Raw genomic sequence first — 20,704 nt, forward strand, 5'->3', positions numbered from 1 at the left:
TAACTTCATCAATAGTGACGGGCTTCAAAAACATACTGTGGCCGGTACTTTGCTCCATGTAACTGTAATTAGCAGTTGTGTTTCGTGCCTGTGCAACAGAAAGGAAGTAATCGTTAAAAGCATTGGCTAGGTCAACTCCGGTTAATTCTACATTATCTAACGTTACTTTCGAGACTGTTTCGGGTGGCACTCTGGTCAAAAGACTCAATATCCTCCATATGTCCTCTGATCGGCCAGTCGAGGAGTTGAAAAGATTTTCGTGATAATTCCTTTTAGCTGCACGTAGTTCTTTGTTGACAAAGTTTCGGTACTCTTTATAAGTTTTTAATGTGTCAAGGTTCCTGGCTTGCAGAAACTTAGCATACAGTCGATCTCGTTTTCTAATAAGCTTTAGCATGTCGGTGGTAACCCATGGCTTGCGAGCCTTTTTAGGTCGTTTTAGTGTAACAAGTGGAAAGCAGTCGTAATAGGCATCAGTAATTTTTTCCATTAATTTATCGTAAGCTTCTTCAGGGTTTCTCATCTCAAGTACATCGGCCCAATTAAAGCCGGTTAAGCGGGTGCGAAAGGATGACAGCTTTTCTGGGTTGATTACACGGTACTGGAAAGGTTGTCTTGAGTGTCTGTTGGTGTTAACAATATGCTCAATAGACATAAAGATTGGAAGATGATCGGAAGTTGATGCCAACTGCTCATAATTTAGAGCTCCGCGATGCCATAATGATGTTCAACAGGGTTTACACTACCGTGCTTAAAATACTATGAACGAACTGCGTGAGTGGCAACATTTGCGAGGAAGAGTTGAAAAGTAGAGCACTGCATTTTTACTTTTGGCAACCACAGCACTCAAGCTACCTTGACGCTGTCAAGAGTATTCTGAAATATTCTCTACTTTCAATTGACATGGGTGTTTATAACTTTTAGTTAAAGAACACCATCGGCTCTAAACCTTTCGCTGCGAATTTTCAGGACGCTGGGCGAAATATTCATATTATACTAGTGCAGGTGAAAGAGAAAATTGCTTTGCTAGTAAGCACGTTTCTTCGACCCAAAGTCCAGCTAATTTACGACCTCATAGACACAGAATTTTGCCAAAAACCTTCAAACATAAAAGCTGGAAGCTTCGCCTGTAACATTTACTACGTACCGATTTGGTTTTTACGTGTCTACCGAACTGTGCCTCACTTTCGAAGGCACCAGATGACATTTTTAAGACCACGAGACGAAGACGATAACGAACGCAGCATAAGTTCTTCATAGATTCTGCGAACCTCGCCTTCCCTGAAAAAGGAGAGCTTGCCGTCTGTTTTACTCTTGTGCCGTCAGAAAGCAGAGACCCTCAAAGGACAGTAAGCAACAGCATTAAACAGCATGAAATTTAGGCTAAGTCAGCCATTACATTCGGTTCTATTGGCGCATAAGGAACTGAGGCCATCATGCGCCAAAACACACGGTAACAGAACCACATGAAATACTGTGACGATGGGCCTGGCGGAAACCTATGGCAACAGCACATCGAAACGAAACAACATATCGTGAAATGAAAGTCGGAACTGCTCGTTTGATACAAAGGTTTCCTTTCCCGACTTACCTGTCATGGTGACGTCGTTCCCATTTTCGGCAGAGATGAGCACGACACCTGCGTCGGCGAAGACCTCGTCCGAAGTGATGCCTCCACCAGGACCACAGCTGAGGTCGTGCGAGCGAAGTTTCTTGAAAAGCTGCAGTACACAACTGTGTGAGCCCCACAACTTCTTATATTTCACTCTTTAAAAATGGAAAAGTTTGGGCTAGTCGGTGCCGAATCATAATGGCGCAAAACAGCGCAAACTTGACGAAACGCAAAATGAATACACTCTAAACATGAATATACCTATATGGGAGTAAAAAGCGAGTAAGCTATGGGAAGGGGGGGGGGGGGGGGGGGGTAGAAGTTTGTAATCGATTCAATATTCTTTTCTTCGGTAATATTTTCTCACTTGCCTTATCCCTCGTGAGCAGACCGGCGTCGCTGAGGAGATAGACGGCTTTGTCCACGGCTAGGAGGCCCACCGCTGTGTTGGGCTTTCCCTTGATAACAATCTTCCCCTGAACGCCGGGTTCCTTTTCGTTCAGGTCGGTGTTCACCGTTATCTGGAGTAATGACACGTAGTCGTAAACAAATATTCATCCAAAGCCCAGTTTAGAGCTGATGAAAACTATAGTGAAAATAGAAACTATTTTAAATATTTTTATTACCCGGATGCCTCAGGAAATCTTTGCTCTACTTACCCTATCTATGGCTTAATTAAGAAACGAATTACAAGGACAACTAGTGTCACGCTAGAATAACTCGGCTGCCATGCAGGCCACCCTGTATCCCTATCACGTTTTACAACGCCAAGGGGACCAAGTTCATAATTTTCCTCTTTCACTTTCTGTCTTTCAATCTCCTCCCAACTCGCTCTCTATCTCTGAAGGCATCTGCACGGCATATGCGCTGCACCACTGCACTCTCTATCTTATAACAGCGTATGACGTCCAAGTGCCTTTTTGTAACCATCTTCTAAGAGCGGAAATTAAAAAAGAGCATTTTTTCCATATTCGACGACGAAACTCAACGCACTCACGGCTATCGAAGGCATAGAAACAGCTCTAATCTTATTTAAACAAGAGAACGAGTCGGCAGGAAGAAAAGAAAGGGAGGCTTAGCAGGCAGTTCCCGGAAGGCTACCTTGCACTTTGGGAGAGAGATAGTGTCCATACGTTTTAAACAACGTGTCTCAATAGCCGTGCAGTTTCGGCTGTCACTACTGCAAGGGACCCTTCGAAAGAAGTTCTCTTCAGAGTATCAATGCGGTATTGGGAAAGTCCGGATTCACCCGGGGCTGTCTTAATTTGCGAAGAAACAGAAAGGCCACAATGAGCTTGACCACTCAGGACGGATTTCGCTCACTCGGGGACTGGCGTTCCGTTAAAGAGGGGACAGGCTAAACAGCTTTTCCTAAAGCATTTCCCTTTAGCTCAACGGAGAAATTAGGCCGACAAAAACCTTGTACCTATCGCAAAACAGGTGGGTATCCGGCGCCTCAAGACTCGGGTGGACTCGGCGCCTTAAGATTGCGAGGCGCATTCCTTAGCCCCTAGGCCAACGCTTCCGTAGCCTGGTTATCGCAGAAATCACTTCATTGAGCAAAACTCCACAAGAAGCTGGGTTTTACTCCCTAAAGCTGAATTTCGATACGATAACCAAACGCACTGCAAGAGAAATTCATGGCGCCAGGACGTCACAGAGGCACGCACGTTTGATTCGGAAGAGCACTCCTCGTCCATACTGTAGTCTTGAGAGTCGGCCACCACGTGTCCCTTGTGGAAGGCGAAGACAAGCAGGCGGAACTTTGGTGACATCTTTTCCGTCACCGGGAATCTTATATGCCGGATTGAGCTCGTTGTCCTCTGCGCTGTGCCGTAGGCTAAAATCTTGCCACGGCTGGTTACCTGCGCAGAAGGTCATCGTTACCAGAGTGGCCCCAACACTGTGACCGTGTTACGGTTCCCACTGGAAATGTAATCGCTGGCACAGAAATCACGTCGAAGCTTTCGTAAACTCCTTGGCTAGTGCAAAAGTGACGTTCTGTATCATTTTGCGTTTCGTCGCTGTTCAGCCAGTTGGACGAGCAGGAATGGAGCTCAGGGTCCGAGCTGCGCAGCAATGTCTCCCTGGTTTTTTTACTACCTTTACGTGGAATTTTTGAAAATCGCGATTTTCATTTCATTTTCACTTTACTTCCTTAAAAACTTCTCGTCGGAGGGGGGGGGGTGCATTACCTAAGGGGTGGAACTAGCGGAAAAGGAAAATGACACTGCGACGTGTACTCATATAAAAAAAAAGGATTTTTAAATTTTCAGCAAATGGCAGTGGACAAGTGGACTATAGGTTATAGAAGACCGTTACAATCTTTAGCTGAACGTGGGAAGAAGGAGGCTGAAAATTAACAGTTCGGGCATGCGGACGAAAAACTTGGAGCTTGTAGGTAGTGTGGTGAGAAATGTATGATGCTGGCTTGATGTAAGGGGCACGATTAAGTGATGAGTAATAGAACTTGTGGTACAGCGACAGTGTGGCGCTGCGACGACTAATATAAAGAGGTGATAATTCACATTTAGTTACAGCCCTTAACAACCTACCTGGTAATAAACCGTGTCGATGTCGTTGGGGGACACCACGATGCTCTTGTCGAACTGGTCGTCTTCCTGCGTGTATTCCCATAAAAAAGAAAAGACGCAAGTTGGTCTTCAGTAAAGTACTCATGGCGCCAAGGTAGTCCAAGTTAGCTTAAGTTAGCTTAAGCGTTGGTTAACTTATCATGCAATGTTCCTGAGCTGAGCTTAGAATTCTCAGTGTCTCCACAACAGAAGTTTGCCTCTTTTCGCCATTCACAAGATAAAACAAATGACAGCGATGTTTATTGCACGCCGCGGAGAGCAAAACATTAGGCTACACCGAGACACAGACAAGGCAAGCAAATTGAGACATTCTCGAGAAAGCCGGCTTTCCAGGCCCTCTCTATCAAATCTCAAATGACGGGATATGAACACCGGAGATGAATTCGGGGTTAGGGTGGCCTCGGCTGGCGTGGTACTAGCTCATTCGAGGGATATGGGAGAGGCTTTTCCCTTGCACTGCGGGTAGTCAGACTGGTGCTGATAACGATGATGAACGCGGGGGCGCCGCATTTAGCTGTAGGCATTTCTTTTGCGCTCTAGAAATTGCCCTGTACCCGTCACCACCAACACCACCACCACCTTTATCATCAGTCAGGTCACGTCAATCCCATTTCAAAGCCTCTCCCGTTTACTGCCAGTTAAGTACATTCTTGCCCTGCGCAAGTCCCTGCCACCGCACCCGGTACATTTCCTTAGTTTAAATCCCCCTGCCTGAGTTCACGGACGCCTCAGCCATTTTTACTCCTGAAGAGCAGTGAAGATGTCGAATACCATGGCGATGAAAAACAATTGAAAGCATAGTGAACTTGTTGCTAAGAAAAATGACTTAACAAAATGTCAACTACCATCGTCAAAGGAAGGCTCAACTGCAAACTTAGAGCTAAGCACACTGGATGCTGTTGGTCGCGTGGTTTCGGTTTTGCATGCAATTGTCATAATCATATTTTTTCAGTATTAAACGCGTGCTTTGCCGCCGAAAATACACCAACGTGGCCACAAAATCCCAAGCAATCAATATTCACACAGAACAAGAATAGAATAAGTTGTCTTCAGTGCCTCTTTGAGGGAAGCAGCTTCCACTCACGTGGTAAGTTTTTTGCGAGATGTCCTGCTCAATGACGACGAAGACGTCGGCCGGCGACGCGTACCTGACCAGAACCGTCGAGGCACGAGCCTCCGACTCGTGCGGGTCCCGCTTGATGGTAGAGACCTGGACGAAGAAAGACACACCTGGTGATCACAAGCGCAACACGCTTGACGAGTTTTCGAGGTCTCGTAAATTGCGGTGCATTTTTGCGTTAATATGTCGCCTTCTTTCCAATATCATGCCACATTTAGCCAGGTCAAGTTGATGACGTCAAAGTGGATATTCCTGTGCTCAGTGCGGCTTTTGCGCGTCGCCCCTTCAGGCCCAAATTGATGTCCGAAGCAAACTTTAAATTTTTGCATTTAACTGCGAAGAATGTCAGGGTTGCACAAACGAAAAATCACATTTTTCAAGGCGTTAATTATTCAAGTTCTCTGGACACTTCCTCTCCTCATACCGTGACTAAACATTGCGTTCATGGTGTTGGTTCATTTTTTTTGACTGAGTTAGGCTATAAGGACGCAATATTACACAAATGAGCACATCTCCGAATTTCAATGCACTAATCCTCCCCTCCCCCTAAAAAAAGGGACATGAAACGCGAACTGGCCAGAGAAGTGCCAGAGCTACTGTGTAAAGCGGAGGGGTCCATCTTCAAAAATTTACCCTGCGTTCATTTTTGCACACATGACTCGAAATGTTTGCAGATTTTCTCTCATTTTTATAGTGTCGATGCATTCTTGCACGTTGCGGCCTGTGCACCAAGATTGAACAGTATTCAGGTCCCATGCAGAAATGCGTGCGTAGCGCATTTAGTGGACATGCAAGGCGGGAGTTTTCAGTTTTCATGACGTCAAAAGTTCAACAACACAGACAGCGACCCCTGCTCCTTTGGAGAGGGCGGGGTGCGATTGTTTCTGACGATGTGCTGCCTTTTTGAAGTCCTGAATGTTCGCAATCTAAAGGAGTTTTGGTTCAGGTTTGTATCCATTGACAATAGATCGCTAAATTCCACGTTCCTTGTTATAGGTTTGGGTATGAGGACCGGCAGACAGTACCTGTATAGACGAGCTTAGGTAGTCTGAAACGATAGTGTGGCCGCAGGTGACGCAAGACTGGGTTCATAGAGCATCGCGTTTGGGTTTGTGGGTTTACGGGGGTTTAACGTCCAAAGCGACTCAGGTTATGAGGGACGCCGTTATGAAGGGCTCCGGAAATTTCGACCAACTGGGGTTCTTTAACGTACACTGAAATCGCACTGTACATGGGCCTCTAGAATTTCGCCTCCATCGAAATTTGACCGCTGCGGCCGGGATCGAACCCGCATCTTTCGGGCCAGCAGCCAAGCGCCATAACCACCCAGCCACTGCGGCGGCTTAGAGCATCGATAGTACAGGTCATTGTTCTGCAGTGAGCGTAGGTGGTCTGATGGTGACAATGATTACTTGAGCGAACGCTCTACTCCTCCCGTACAAAGCTGAAGGTCATATGGCTATGAAATTTGACATCCAAACCAGGAGGAGCGGACGTTTGGCTCTGACGTCATGCCACGTGATTTGCCACGCCTCGCCACAGTTGGGCGCGTTGAGCCGACGGCGCTCGCTCGCCTTGCACCTATCGAATCACGTGACTGGCTGCTCCTCGCCACAGCAGCGTATGCGGAGCCGACGACACTCTCGCAACTGCCGGGAATAGCATGACGTGCTGTTCTCTGCATAAGACAATGTGGCGTGTGATAACCTCGATGTGGTTACCTTAAAAGAGCTTTCGCTCATCTTACTTAGTTCAGCCGCGTTGAACCACAGGTAATTTTTGTAATGGGGGATCACGCGCGTTGTGGTTACGACTGGATTCACCAGTTTTGAGAGTGCACCGATCGCTGAAAGTTGGACACCCGTAGAGCGTTTGTTATTTTCCGCGCTCTCTTACTCTTCATAACTGCCTCCTGTTTTCATTGGCATCGGTGAATACACTATGGACCAGGTAGAACGTCTGAAAACCCGCCAAGTATCCATCATCCACTTACTGCTGCAAGAACAGCTAACCATAGGAAAAAAAACTGCAATTCTTAAACAATGGGAACAAAAGGTGGAAAAGTAGCAACTACCATCGCTTTCTTACTACAGATCATCCCAGAGGCAGCTGTGTTTGCTGCTGTCGCTGTTTTTTCTACTGCGCGGTCCATCGAACCGTCTTTTTGTCTGTCCTTCCGATATTTGTGCAGACAGCCTTCTTCCGTTCGTACCTCCTGCCGGGAACACTATGCAATCCGCATGTCCCTGTGCTTTTCTGTTCGCGCACCTCGCCGTACTCGCCGCGCTCCTTCCGATGCCGATTTCCGCAGCAATTCATCTGTTCACTAATAAGACGCTTTGGCGGCGCTCTGCGTGTTCTTTCGCACACACAAGTCCACGCTGCCCGCTTTCGGTTCTCGTGCCCATCAAAGCTTGACCCCAAACGTGCACATTTTTCCACTGAGAAAGTCTGGTCATGGGGAACACTGTCCCAACTTCTGCTCAGCTATGGTGGCTCCCTCTAGTCCCCATATACTTCAGTGCACGAAGTTGTCCACTACGCCTACGTCACGGTAGGACGCGCTAGTGTTGTTGTTATCGGCCTCTTCTGACAACCTAAAGGCTCAGTCGGCGTCTTTCTCACTGCAGCTCTCGCCACCCCACCTTTCATTCGTGCTTGCGGAGACAGGCTGTAACCCTGTACGGTTATACTTAGCAATACGCTCCAGCTACGTGAAGGCTAACTGTCTGGTCTTCTGTTTCTGTTATACATAAATGATATTGATACAGCTCCGAAGTGGAGAAAGCAAAAGTGCTTCGCCATCGTGCTTGTGTCCGATCCCCCAGTGTGGCTATACACCATCTTTTCGAAGGCTAACAACAACAACAACAACAACGACCACTCGGCAGTCTGGAACAGTTTTCTGTCCCCAAATGTGCGGCGCGGAATATTCGTGACAAATCTGGTGGAGGAGCCGGGCACGCTTCCAGACCCGCGCAGGTTACCGACCAATACGGATCTCACCCCAGTTCACCAGCGCCACGGCCGCCGCCTCCGTGGAGCGTCAATTCGGACTCCTTCCGGATGCAACCAGGGCGACGCAACCTCGGTCTTCGGAGGCACCAGTGGCCATGGCAACTGAGACCAGGCTCCCGGCGCACATCCTCTGTCACCAGCCACGAACACCCCCGTCGTTTCATGGCGACGTATTCGAGGACGCCAAGGATTGGCTCGAGATCTTCGAGCGTGTGGCCCGTTTCGATGGCTGGAGCGACGACCATAAGCTCCACAATATCTATTTCGCGCTTGAAGAGTAGGCTCGGACATGGTTCGAAAACCATGAAGCTTCGTTTACATCCTGGGAAGCCTTCTGCCGCCACATCATAGCCACTTTCCCAAATGCAGACCGTCGAGAGCGAGCAGAAGCTGTGCTACACTCGCGCAACCAGCGCCACAACGACAGTGTACGCATGTACTACGAGGACATGACCCGCCTTTTTAAACGCGCGGACCCAACATGACGGAAGACAAGAAGCTTCGCCACCTCATGCGGGGTGTCAAGAAAGAGCTCTTCGCAGGACTCGTGTGCAGCCCACCGCGCACTGTGGCAGAGTTCCTCACCGAGGCGGCCACTATGGAGAAGACGCTGGAACAGCGAGCCCGCCAGTAGAATAGCGCCGTCAACACCTTTGGGCCTAACCCATTTCTATGCCTTCCGGTATCGACGTTACCTTTCTACGCGAGCTGGTCCGATCTGACGTCAGAGAGGAACTGCAGGCCTTCCGCATGCCGTCCAAGACGCCATCTTTCACGCCACTGAGTGAAGTCGTCCGGGCCTAGGTGCGCCTGGCAGAACAACAGCACCAAATTTCCGAGGTTCCTCGCCAGCATGATGCAAGGCCCACGTATGCGTCCGTCCTATGCCAGGCCTCTGGGTTCCACGTCACTGCCGCGACTCCAGCAGGGCTCTCGCCGAGCTCCCACCGTGGCCACGATCCGCCAACCTACCAGCGACCGCGAAAGAGTGAAGTGTGGCGTGCCCAGGATCGTCGGCCCCTCTGCTATCACTGTGGATAGGCGGGTCACCTCTATAGGGCGTGCCCATACAACCGCGTGGGCCTGCGTGGTTTCGCGCCGGACAACCCGTGCCCACAGAACGGCGAACGACCGCACGAGATAACATATCATCAGTAGTCGCGCCAGAACCACATCACATCAGGCGACCAGGAGGCTTGATCCCCGTCGCCGAGACGCTACCGTTCTCCATGCCCCCGTCAAGCCGCAGGCTACTCCGGACGCCTTCTCCCAGTCCACGCCGGGAAAACTGATTCCAGTGGTCTCTGGAGGCAAGGCCGCTGATGCTGGGACTTGTGAACATCCTCCTACGCCACTACCACGCGAGATGTTTCTCTGGCAGCAAGTGGCGACAGCATCCGACGCGCTACATCCGATTTGTGCGTTAAAATTGATGGAGTCGAGTGACCGCTTTTCCGGATACTGGTGCCGATTATTCTGTCATGGGCCTTGCCCTTGCCTTAGAACTGAAGAATGTTTTGACGGTGTAGTGGTCGGGGCCTAGCATTTGCACTGCTGGGAGTTACCTAAGTATCCCCGCCGGCAGGTGCACAGCTCGTGTCTATATCCGTGGTTTTGTGTGCGCCGGCGAATACATAGTCCTCCGTGAGTGTTCGAGAGAATTGATCCTCGGTCTCTACTTTCTGCAGACGAACGGTGCTGTCACTGACCACCACGAAGCACTGGTCACGTTCTCGACGAAACGGGCTGTGGCGCGCACTGACACAGACAATTCACGCTTCAATGTTCTGCGACTTGTGGACGACCACGTAATGGTGCCACCCCGGTCCAGTGTGCTAGTTCTCGAGAGGAATGACTTATTCCACTACTACGAGGGTATCTCTGATAGCCACGTAACCCTGTTGCTCGAGAAGAGAGTAGCCGTCGCTCGCAGGCTCATCCAACTACAAGACGGTTGCGCTAGTGTGCTCCTTACAAATTTTGTCAACGAGTTGCAGCACTTCGCCAAGGGCACGGCTGTCGCCTTCCTGCATGACTTCGCCGTGGTGCCTCAAGTGTGCGCCCTGGAGACAAGCCCTCAAGACCAGGCCCCACCATGTCCTGTCCTTCCGGCCGTCAGAATCAATCCGGATTTGGCGCCTGAGCAGAAGGCTCTTCTCTCGGCGCTTCTAACCGACTTCGCGGGTTGTTTTGCCACAAGCTCCAGGGTCGGTCGTACGCCTGTCGGAAAGCACCGCATCATGACGGACGAGACCACGCCACCCGTGTCAATTACCGTAAACTGAACAACGTCACCAACAAAGACGTTTAACCGCTCCCCAGGATTGATGATGCACTCGACAGACTACGTGATGTCAGGTTCTTTTCTTCCTCAAGAGCGGCTACTGGCAGATAGAGGTGGACGGGCGAAATCACGAGAAAACTGCTTATGTGTCGCCTGATAGTCTATACGAATTTAAGGTGTTCCCGTTTGGACTTTGCTCAGCGCCGGCCACGTTCGAACGCATGATGGACACTGTCTTATCTGGGCTCAAGTGGCAGATGTGCCTCGTATACCTGGACGATGTCGTCATTTTCTCGCCCACCTTCGAGCAACACTTAGAGCGGCTGCGCACAGTGCTCCGGGCGCTTCAATGTGCGCAACTTACAATCAAGCCAGAGAAAAGCTATTTCGCTTTTGAGGAGCTTCGCTTCCTCGGGCATGTTGTCAGCGCGCGCGGTATTTTCCCAGATCCCGACAGGACCGCTGCTGGCTCCAGTTTCCCACGCCCCACTGACAAAAAGACTCTTCGATGTTTTTTGGGGCTGTGCTCTTACTGTCGACGTACACGAAGTAACGGTCGTGTACGAGTCGGGGCGAAAGCACCATGATGAGGATTGTTTATCACGCGCGCCAGTGGACCTGGCTTCCCAGTGGACCTGGCATCACAACTTCTCTGCCCTTGGTGCTGTTAGCGTAACCGATATGGGGAAGCTTCAAAGGGAGGACCCACAGTTAGCGCTTCTCATGGCGTACGTGGAAGGCTGCGATGGTGCTCGTGTTCCTCGTGTTTTCCATCGTGGGCTCCAATTTTTCACTCTGCAAAACAGCATCCTCCACAAGCGCAACTTTGAAAACAGCATTGTGACATTTCTCTCGTAGTCCCGTCACAGCTGTGACCTGATATATCTTGAGCGTTTGCCACGACAAACCATCTGCCGGCCACCTGTGAGTCAGTCGTACCTTAGCAAGGATTCGGCAGAGGTACTGCTGGCCCAGATTACTTCTATCAGTCCGGACATACGTCAAAACCTGTCGCGACTGCCAACGCCGTAAGTCTCCTCCCTTCAAACCCGCCGGATTTCTTCACCCCATAGCGCCTCCGAAGACGCCTTTCCAAGAAGTAGGAATGGACCTAGTCGGCCCTTTCCCGAAGTCATCCACTGGAAAACGGTGGATTGCTGTCGCGACGGATTATTTGACGCGTTACGCTGAAACAACGCTACTTGCAAACGGAACTGCTGTCGAAGTAGCCACGTTTTTCGTGCTGCGTCATGGCACCCCTGCGATTATCATCACAGACCGTGGAACGCCTTAACAGAACCCTAGCCGACATGCTCTCCATGTATGTCGATGTGGAGCATAAAACGTGGGACCGACCATATTCTCCCATACGTAACATTCGCTTACAATACCGCCCTGTAGGAGACAACGCGGCTAACGCCCTTCCAGCTCGTCTTTGGTCGTCCAGTTATTACTTCTTTGGATGCCATGTTGCCCGTGGAGCCTCAGTGCGACCGAGAACCTGATCTTGAGGTCGCCTATTTCGTTCAGCGGGCTGAAGAAGCACGTCAACTGGCCAGGCAACGAATACACCGTCAACAGCACGTCGACGCTGACCGCTACAATCTCGGACGGCGATTTGTTACGTCCGAGCCAGGCCACCGTGTGTGGGTTTGGACACCAGTTCGTCGCCGTGGGTTGTCTAAAAAATTACTACGCCGATACTTCGGACATTACCGTATTCTCCGCCGCATTAGCGACGTGACGTATGAAGTTTCACCGGCAACCCCAGCCCGCCCATCGCGCAGACCACTGCATCCGGATGTTGTGCACGTCGTTCGTTTGAAGCCGTACCACGACCGTCCTGCTGTTTGTACTTGAGGCTGAGTGCCGCCGGTTCTGTGTCGTGATAACTGTGTTCAACCTTGCGCGTCTAACCGCGATTCCACTGTGAAAGTGGACCGCATCGAGGCGATGCTGCAGAGGACGTAGCAATGATACAGCTCAGAAGTGGGCAAAGAAGTGTTTCGCCATCTTGCTTGCGACCGCTCGGCAGTCTGGAAATGTTTTCTGTCCCCAACTGTGCGGCGCGTAATATACGTGACAATATATCATCTGTCACTCAGCCTTTATTGAGTATGTTTGTCGATGATTCTGTTGTTTGTAAAGTTATCAGTACCATGTGTGATTCCCAATCTTTGTATGCGGACTTCGACGTCATCTCAGACTTGTGTGCATGATGGGAAATATCAGTAGTATAGATAACATATCTCTTTTCACATCGCTTTTGCAAGAAAGCCCGGTGATAAGTTTTAGAGGCGTAAATAAGAGATATCGCTAACGTAAATAGAATGGCACGTTAATTGCATAGAGAGGAAATACAATCAGGTTTAGGATCCTTATTTCGGAATTTAGGTTCTTAACAAAATAATTTTAAAAACAGATGCATTAATGAGACGTACTATTGGGGACAAAAGTACCTGATCCTCCTATAAGCGCACCGGTCTCGACACCAAGTGTTCACCGTCAGGTGGTGCCCGCATGCAGGGTCGTACGGACCAGAACGTATAGGGGAGCGGAGGGGGGGGGGGGGGGCAGTTACCTTTGTCTCCGCGACTACGGTGAATAATTTATTAAATGCTTGTATTAGGACGCACATATGCATCTTATTAGCAAATAAAAATTTAAAGTAAGGGCAGTCAATTTCGTTCGAGAAAATTTTAGCTGAAAACTTGGCATGACAAAGAGCAAACAAAAGTATAATGGAGAAAGCTGGTTGACCGTAGCAAAATATCTTAAATTCGAGATCTTCCACAACGTTTACTATGCTCAAACCGGCATTAAACAGCGAAAAATATATTCCGGTGCTGGTTAACATACCGAAGCTGCAGGAACCCAATTCGAATATCAAGAAACTTTCTGTTAGAAGCGACACTTTTTGTACTTCTTATTTTTGTTCCAAATACCCGAGATTGCAACACTGCCACCAGATGTTATTCACATCGCCGCCAAACACTTTTTTTTTTCTATCAGTAGATTATGATTTTTCTATCAGTAAATTATGAACATTATGAACCCTGGTGTAATGTCCAACAGGTTGATGAAGATAACTTCATATAACAATAGTTAATAATTAAAAATATTTTATAATAGAATGTTACTTACCGTGACATTTATTCTTTGAGCAGATTCTTGGGCCCTGAGTGCAAAGAAGGCTTTCCCATCTTGATTTGATTTCGCCCTTTCTGAAAGTGGGAACGTAACCTTGCTGCCGTCGTCAGTGGTCGCCGTGATACGGGCCTCCACATTGCTCGCTGATTGTCCGTCTGCTTGGCGGATGTCGGCCTGCACGAGCAGCATAGTAATTAAATTCAGCCACAAATGCTTCCTCGTTTCCTGGCCGCATTAGTTCTCGCTAACTTCTGGGAAAACTGCTGGTTCAACTCACCTATGAATTCATTGCGCAGAAAGAGAATTTATTTATTTCAAACCCACATAGTGCTTCTGCAAACAATGTTCGCAATATTTCAGAGAATTTTTTGTGCTAAAAGGACGTTGTTTGTCGAATAGCAACGCCGAAAGTTGCAGACGTAAGAAAGCAGTTAAGATGGCCTAAGAGCAAGCCGCTGTTCTTTGCCACCAGGTAACACTCAACTTACGGACTGTGACAGGAATAACTGTTACCACATGCGATGCAGGTGTCTGGGTATATGTGTGACGCAATGTTGCGGTGTCTGAGATGGGATGGCTGCCGGACAGCATAATTACCGATCTATAAGATGGATACCAGATTTACTGACACAGGTGGTCTTGACCCATTTGTACAATATTAGAGTCATCGAATTGTCGAAGCCCCATTAGGTACTCGCCTGGGCTCTGGCATAGCCTTTATTCATTGCGTGAATTTCTTTTGAATATTCCTGACAGGAGCAATTCAGAACAGTTTGGGGAACTCTGTAGAGAAGTCGATGATGATCGGTTTTTTTTATTTGTTGCGTTCATGAACAGCAGCAGTCTAATTTATGGAAGACACACCCAAAAGCCCATTTGCAACTAAATATTAAAAGCATCCAGAAACAACACTAAAATTGAAATAGTATAACCATCAATGAATTTAGGTAGTCTTTAAAGTAACAGCTGCTCGATTATTACAATATTGGTATGACAAAGTGTTTACTCACAAAAATAAAGTTTCTGGTGCCCGGATTGTTTCTTTTTGCAATATGCTAATTCTAGAAATCAAAGCTGTCGGTAAGACTGCCCGGACATAGAAGAAGACTCAGTTTTTCGCGCTCAGTTGCCTAATCCTCGAGGTTGCATTTACTCAGCATTTTTGAGTACCCATATTAAAAGCGGTGACTGAGGAACATTCCACCTTTCAGCATAGTGCCAATAGAACTCGAAATAACCGATGTGAATTCAAGCTTAGAGTCCACAAGAAGATAAACCAGTCTTATAAAATGGTGGGGATGACTGATTCCACGTGTAGTCCCTTCCAGTAAAACAACCTGTAGAAGAAGCAGAATTACCATTATAATAGCCAAGTTCAGGAAACCACCACATGTACACGAGGAACGCCTGCATAATACAGATCGCACCAGACACTGTTTCACGACAATTAACGTATTCCTAATTGGTTGCTACATGCGACGCACTAATACTACGCACATATCGCCCTAAGAACTTGGTATCGCCGTTCATGTCTTAAAGGTACCTGTGGTGCCTGACTTTACGTGTGGATAAAGTGCATTTAACTGAGTACAAAGAAACTATTGCCGATGCCAACTATACACCTTTGATAAAAAATTCAGGGAGCACTTCGACTGTCTAAAGTGCATAGAGGCGAAAGCGTTTTCCGCACCACTTTGGTGACGTCCTGGATGACGTCACAAATAACTGACGACGAAGAAATGGCAAATTACTAATTAGTGGGTTATTACTTATTAATGACTAAATACTAATTAACTGCTAATTAATGACGCTTAAGCTTCGCCTTAAGGAGTGGAACGCGACAGCGTGTTGTAGCGCTGCCAGGCAGTCCACCGAACACCACCACCCGTTCGGCGCGATGCCTTGCCCTTTGAACGGGACGCTTTTTGAGGACAGGAAATGGAGCAGTAATTCTCTGTCATCTAGGTGGACACTTGAACCGCACAGTACAGGAAGGGAGGAAGTGGGAGTGAAAGAAGAAAGAGAAAGAGGGGCCATAATGGAGAAACTGAAAATTGTATTTGAGGAAAGAAAATTACACAGTAACTGTCTATCTCGGTGGACACCCGTCAAAACGCGAACACATCTGCCGACACGGCTGCTGACACGGCTGTCGACACGGCTGCCGACACGGCTGCTAACGACAGTATGAGGCATTAAAGGTTTTCGCCTTAAAAGTATGCAACTCAAGGCGTCTGCTTCAAAGCCGTATAATCGGGCACTCTAACGTCACTGAAGCACATATTCAGTTCTAAGTAATGATGACCACAAAAATAAAAAAAACGCACTTATGAGCACTACTTGGAAACTATGAAATTATTGCAGGCTAATAATTTAGTGTCCATGCATACTATGACTGCTGGCCGGGACTTTTTCCTTTTACACCTCCTTCGACGCCACGCGATAAGTTGACGAAATAAACTCCTCTGGAGCCATGTTCTTACCACGACCACGACTCGGGTGCCAGGTTTGTAGTCTCGGCGAGTGTGCTCAAAACCGACGCTATAGAACGAGTCGCTGAATATCGCTGAGTGGTCGACCACGGCTTCTTGCTTCGCCGTTGCTTCCTCGACAACCGAAGCTCGCACTGAAAGTCTGTTGCCGGTGACCCAGTCCTTCCAGCGGCTCCCGTTCTTCAGCTCCGACACGTTGAGGTTCCAGTACACCTTTCCGTCTAATAGCTGCATGCGGAGGCATTTAGGGGTTACAGCTAGCCCTGAACACTGAGCAAAATTGAAGAGGCATTCACGTGATGTAACTCGAGTTAGACCAGTGCGTGTGTTGGCATCATAACCTGGTAGGAGGCCAACGTATGTGTAATGGCACGCCGAGATGTGTAAAGGGAGTAATGTGTCACACAACATTTAACAAGTCGCCTACTCTATCAATGGAACCAGTGGATGGTAATGGGTCGCCTGCGCCGTCAGCCTCACATCTGACGATGGCATGCAGATGATGGTCACGAAATGATGACACCATTTCGTTACCATCATCTGCTTGCCATCGTCAGATGTGAGGCTGACGATGCACGCGACTCGTTACCGTCCACTGGTTGTACCATTTTGTGCGAACAGCATTAGAACTGCTCTCACGTCTTTACACATCACGCCGTAATATATTTTCGGAAGTTAACTATCGACGGTGAGCATACTACCGCCATATTTCCATGACCATGGTTGACCATAGGAAGGACACCCAACCTCTTTAGGTTTTTTGGACACTTTTACGCGCTGCATTTGCAATTTCATTTATTTTTCCCCATGCAGCTGAAAACTGAAACGACTTACTGTGCAACATGGATATCCTCGTTTGTTCGTTCACTCTACAAGGAACGTTATCAGGCATCCTTTTTTACGTTAACGCATTACTTCCACGCTTCATTGTTAAATTGTCATGTATAGGGCCTTCAAGATAATAGCAAGATATCAAGTGAACATCAGGCAAGAAACGCGAACCGATAAGGACGCATGCACAAGCAGCATATATGGCGGCTTCGAAGGAAGTTCCTGTTTGTTGCCATAATTTTTTCACACGCAGAAACGGGAGAACGAAGATAGCATTGTTTTATTTGTTGCTTGGTTTCTTTCGCATTGTATCAACACGTATGTCAACGCCTTTTTGGGTCTCTTTCCCTGGCTGTTTAGTTTCCGATTTGTTTCTGTTGCGTGGTTCAGGATGCAAGACTGAATTCATAATCCACTTAGGACAGGTAAAGCGGCCGCCTATATGCGTATTCTATGTTTCCTCGAAGTTAAATTCGCATCTTTTGAGACTTGTAATGTCATGAAAGGTTATGCGCAAAAAAAGACGACACGAAGAAAGAAGACACGACAGGACGAGCGCAGTGTCTTCTGTCTTCGTGTCGTCTTTTTTTTCGCATAACCTTCAATGGTATTAAAAGTATCTAGCCAACTAGCCCGGCAACATCTTTTGCTGAAGTGCATTATTCGAGCTGTCAGTTAGCACTTCAGGCCAGAGAGAACTTTGAATGTTTTGTTTGTGTGGAAACTGCTGACAACAGCACGTACCGCCTCAGTGTGCTTGGAGCCAAATTGAACGTCGTGGTTCACTTCGTTGCGCACGTACACCCTAATGATTGCTGTACCTTTCACCGGCTTGTCGTACACATATCTGTAATAACAAAAACAAAATAACTTTACAAATGTTAAGCTACTTGCTTAACACAAGCAGTTGAGCGAAAGGCATATATACGTTAGCACACGTTTGGCAGACGGCGGCTCTGTCGACCATAGAGCTAATAAGAAAACTCCAAGGAAAGGCTGCGCATTAACAAACTGAATTCAAATGGGCAACGAATAAGAGCGGCCATAATCGAAATTATCGCGGTTGTTAGCTGCAGCCCGCTAGCTAAGGCGGCGATAGAACAAAATTTTAAACGGGCAACGTAACCAGTTGGAAAACGGCGGCGTGCTAAGCAGCTGTTAACCGCATGTAAACAATTACTGAAGCGTTGTGTTTGGAATTTATCAGACGTTATGTTGCCCCTGGTGAAAGCGCAACGCATGTAATTCTATTTTTTCTTTATTCTACAGTGATTTTAACGCAAAAAGTCTCGTAATCTCCGCGTTGAATGGTCTGCACAGTCGTTCACTTACTGTGTATCACCCAAGCGCGAAAGCCTGAACAGCGTCTAAGCATCTCAGAATCTTTGAGCGCGGACCATCAAAGCTTTGATTATGGTTCCTCATATCAAAACGGGTGTTCGTGGAAGCACAGATTAGCAAAGCTGCTCAAGTTTTGGCCTTATACAAGGGCTAAGGTTTCTAAGCTGGGCAGGCTGATGCGCTGTCTTGATTATTATACCGGCTCTCAGCGTATGATAACTGTTTCATGTGAATTCGCTCTCGGCTGGAACATCAGACATCATTGTCAAAAGGTAAAAACAGTTACAAATAATATCGATTTAAGTGCAGTCGCATACAACTGCAAAGAGAAAGCCAAGGTTTCCCCAAAACAACAGAAAGCTTCAAAGCTCGCGCATATAAGTTCAAAACTCAGCTAGGCGAGTGACTCGAAGCGTTACCTGGCGTCCACCACCAGCTGAGAGCTTTTGTCAGTGGGCAGCAGCACTTTGGGTACACCGATACGAACGCCGAACGTTGGCAACACTGCGCACGGATGAATTGGAACAAAAAAAAACTTCGCGTTAGGAGCACAAACTCATGTATGCAAGAAGACAACTGTTGTCTATAGTGGGCTACTGCAGTTTTTTGACCTTCTGGAGAAGAAGTTCTTGAACGATAGAGGACAATGGCCATTTTAAACACCGACAACTGACCGAAACATTCAATGTTATTATAGTGCTGAAATTATATGCACTCTATTTTAACGCGACAAATTTAACGGTGCCATTCGGAGGAAAATCCGTCTGTTGCCGGCGTTGGGACAGAAAAGTCTTGATTGGTCGACAGGATCGTAACGCCATAGCCCCGCAATTTCGCTTAAAGAAAAAGTGGTTGATGAAGTCGTGGAAACGAACATCTGTTCCTCTATCATAAGGCCGACACACTGCCTCTGTGGCTTCAAGAAACTTTTTTTAAGCGAAAACTTCAGTGCCCTAGTCAAGTCAAGGTCACCGGCGCCGCAATTTCACCTTCAAGTAGAGGAGTGATTGAGGTGGGGCAGCCACGCGAGATGACTTCTCTCATTCCTTCCTTTTCCATTGCCTTTAAGACGTGGTTGGATGGAAATAACTTTATTACAAAAAAAATCTTCCAGGGTGGTCTACTGGTCCAGAAGTCCACGGGCTTGTGCTTCACGTAAAGCCCGATCCACCAGCCATTTCTGGCCGTTGGGCCGAGCGGTCCGTAAAGCAGCCTCCCAGGAAGGATGAGTGGGATTGGGGATGGGGGGTACTGCCTTTGGGGAAGGACATTCCCAAAGGTAGTGGAAAAGTGTGGATCTGGGCACGCCACAGGTGTTACAATCAGGAGGAAAGGTGGGGTGGAAGCATTAGAGACGGTGGGCTGAAATAAAACAGCCTGTCTGTAATTGTCGCCATGTGGCGCTGGATAAGGGTGACAAGGTACTGTGGGGTGGTGGCAGTGTCATGACGGGGTTCAGGTGCCCATCAAGATGTGAGACATCTCAAAAACAGAACCAATCAAAACAAGTGGACTCATCGGCGTTGTCGATGACAATGTTGTAGATTCCATTGATTGTTGTGGTTCAGGTGCCCATCAAGATGTGAGACATCTCAAAAACAAAACCAATCAAAACAAGTAGACTCATCGGCGTTGTCGATGACAATGTTGTAGATTCCATTGATTTTGATAAAGGAAAGGCGCGCAACTGGCTCCCTGGGTCAGTGGACACCACAATCTCGCTTTCATGTAGAGGTGACATCAGAAGTAAATGGAAGGCAATATTAACGAAAACATTTAATCATTGCCCCCTGAATTCATGCGTTCTTGAATACACATGTGCAGCCTAATTGTGATTGTTGCGAATAGCACTGCGAACCAACAAACATGGATAATTATGCTATACATTTAAAGAAATTAAATTTTTTTGACAAAGTCGCCTTGAATTTACTTTTGACGGCGAGTATACGTGGCGTTGGTCTCCACCTGCAAAAACCTGCTTTCGCTCAAAATTCCGGGCTCAGGAATGCTAAACCGCGAGGAAATTTTCTACATCCCATGGACATCAATCTCGCAGACCTGTCAGATGCCTTGCATACACGAGTAGAATTCCGCGATGCCGATACACTTTCTCCTGCCTTAATATACCGTACTCTGCCCGCACATCAAAATTCCGAGAGTGATATGCATGCGTCAAGAAACGGCGACCATTCACTAGAGTGACCCTCCACGGCATAGACTTCCAACACCAAGGCACACTGTTCTCTGAGCAGATATTTAGCT

General features: G+C 47.8%; 1 protein-coding gene across 2 annotated transcripts in view; it reads right to left on the reverse strand.

Annotated features, from left to right (window-relative positions):
* Positions 1–20,704, reverse strand: part of LOC149336303 (venom factor-like) — a 102,314-nt gene that overhangs the window by 70,690 nt on the left and 10,920 nt on the right. For both annotated transcript variants that reach the window (XM_089552810.1, XM_089552811.1), the window contains exons 7-15: positions 18,862–18,946; positions 17,846–17,948; positions 16,262–16,498; positions 13,773–13,952; positions 5,291–5,416; positions 4,168–4,233; positions 3,283–3,477; positions 1,984–2,133; positions 1,592–1,721 (exon numbers count right to left, since the gene is read on the reverse strand). In XM_089552810.1, coding sequence (XP_089408936.1) covers positions 1,592–1,721; positions 1,984–2,133; positions 3,283–3,477; positions 4,168–4,233; positions 5,291–5,416; positions 13,773–13,952; positions 16,262–16,498; positions 17,846–17,948; positions 18,862–18,946 — 1,272 coding nt within the window. The remainder of the gene's footprint in view (positions 1–1,591; positions 1,722–1,983; positions 2,134–3,282; positions 3,478–4,167; positions 4,234–5,290; positions 5,417–13,772; positions 13,953–16,261; positions 16,499–17,845; positions 17,949–18,861; positions 18,947–20,704) is intronic.

The sequence above is a fragment of the Amblyomma mixtum genome, chromosome 7 (genome assembly GCF_055824585.1).
Source record: "Amblyomma mixtum isolate Tamu chromosome 7, ASM5582458v1, whole genome shotgun sequence".
Lineage (NCBI taxonomy): Eukaryota > Metazoa > Arthropoda > Arachnida > Ixodida > Ixodidae > Amblyomma > Amblyomma mixtum.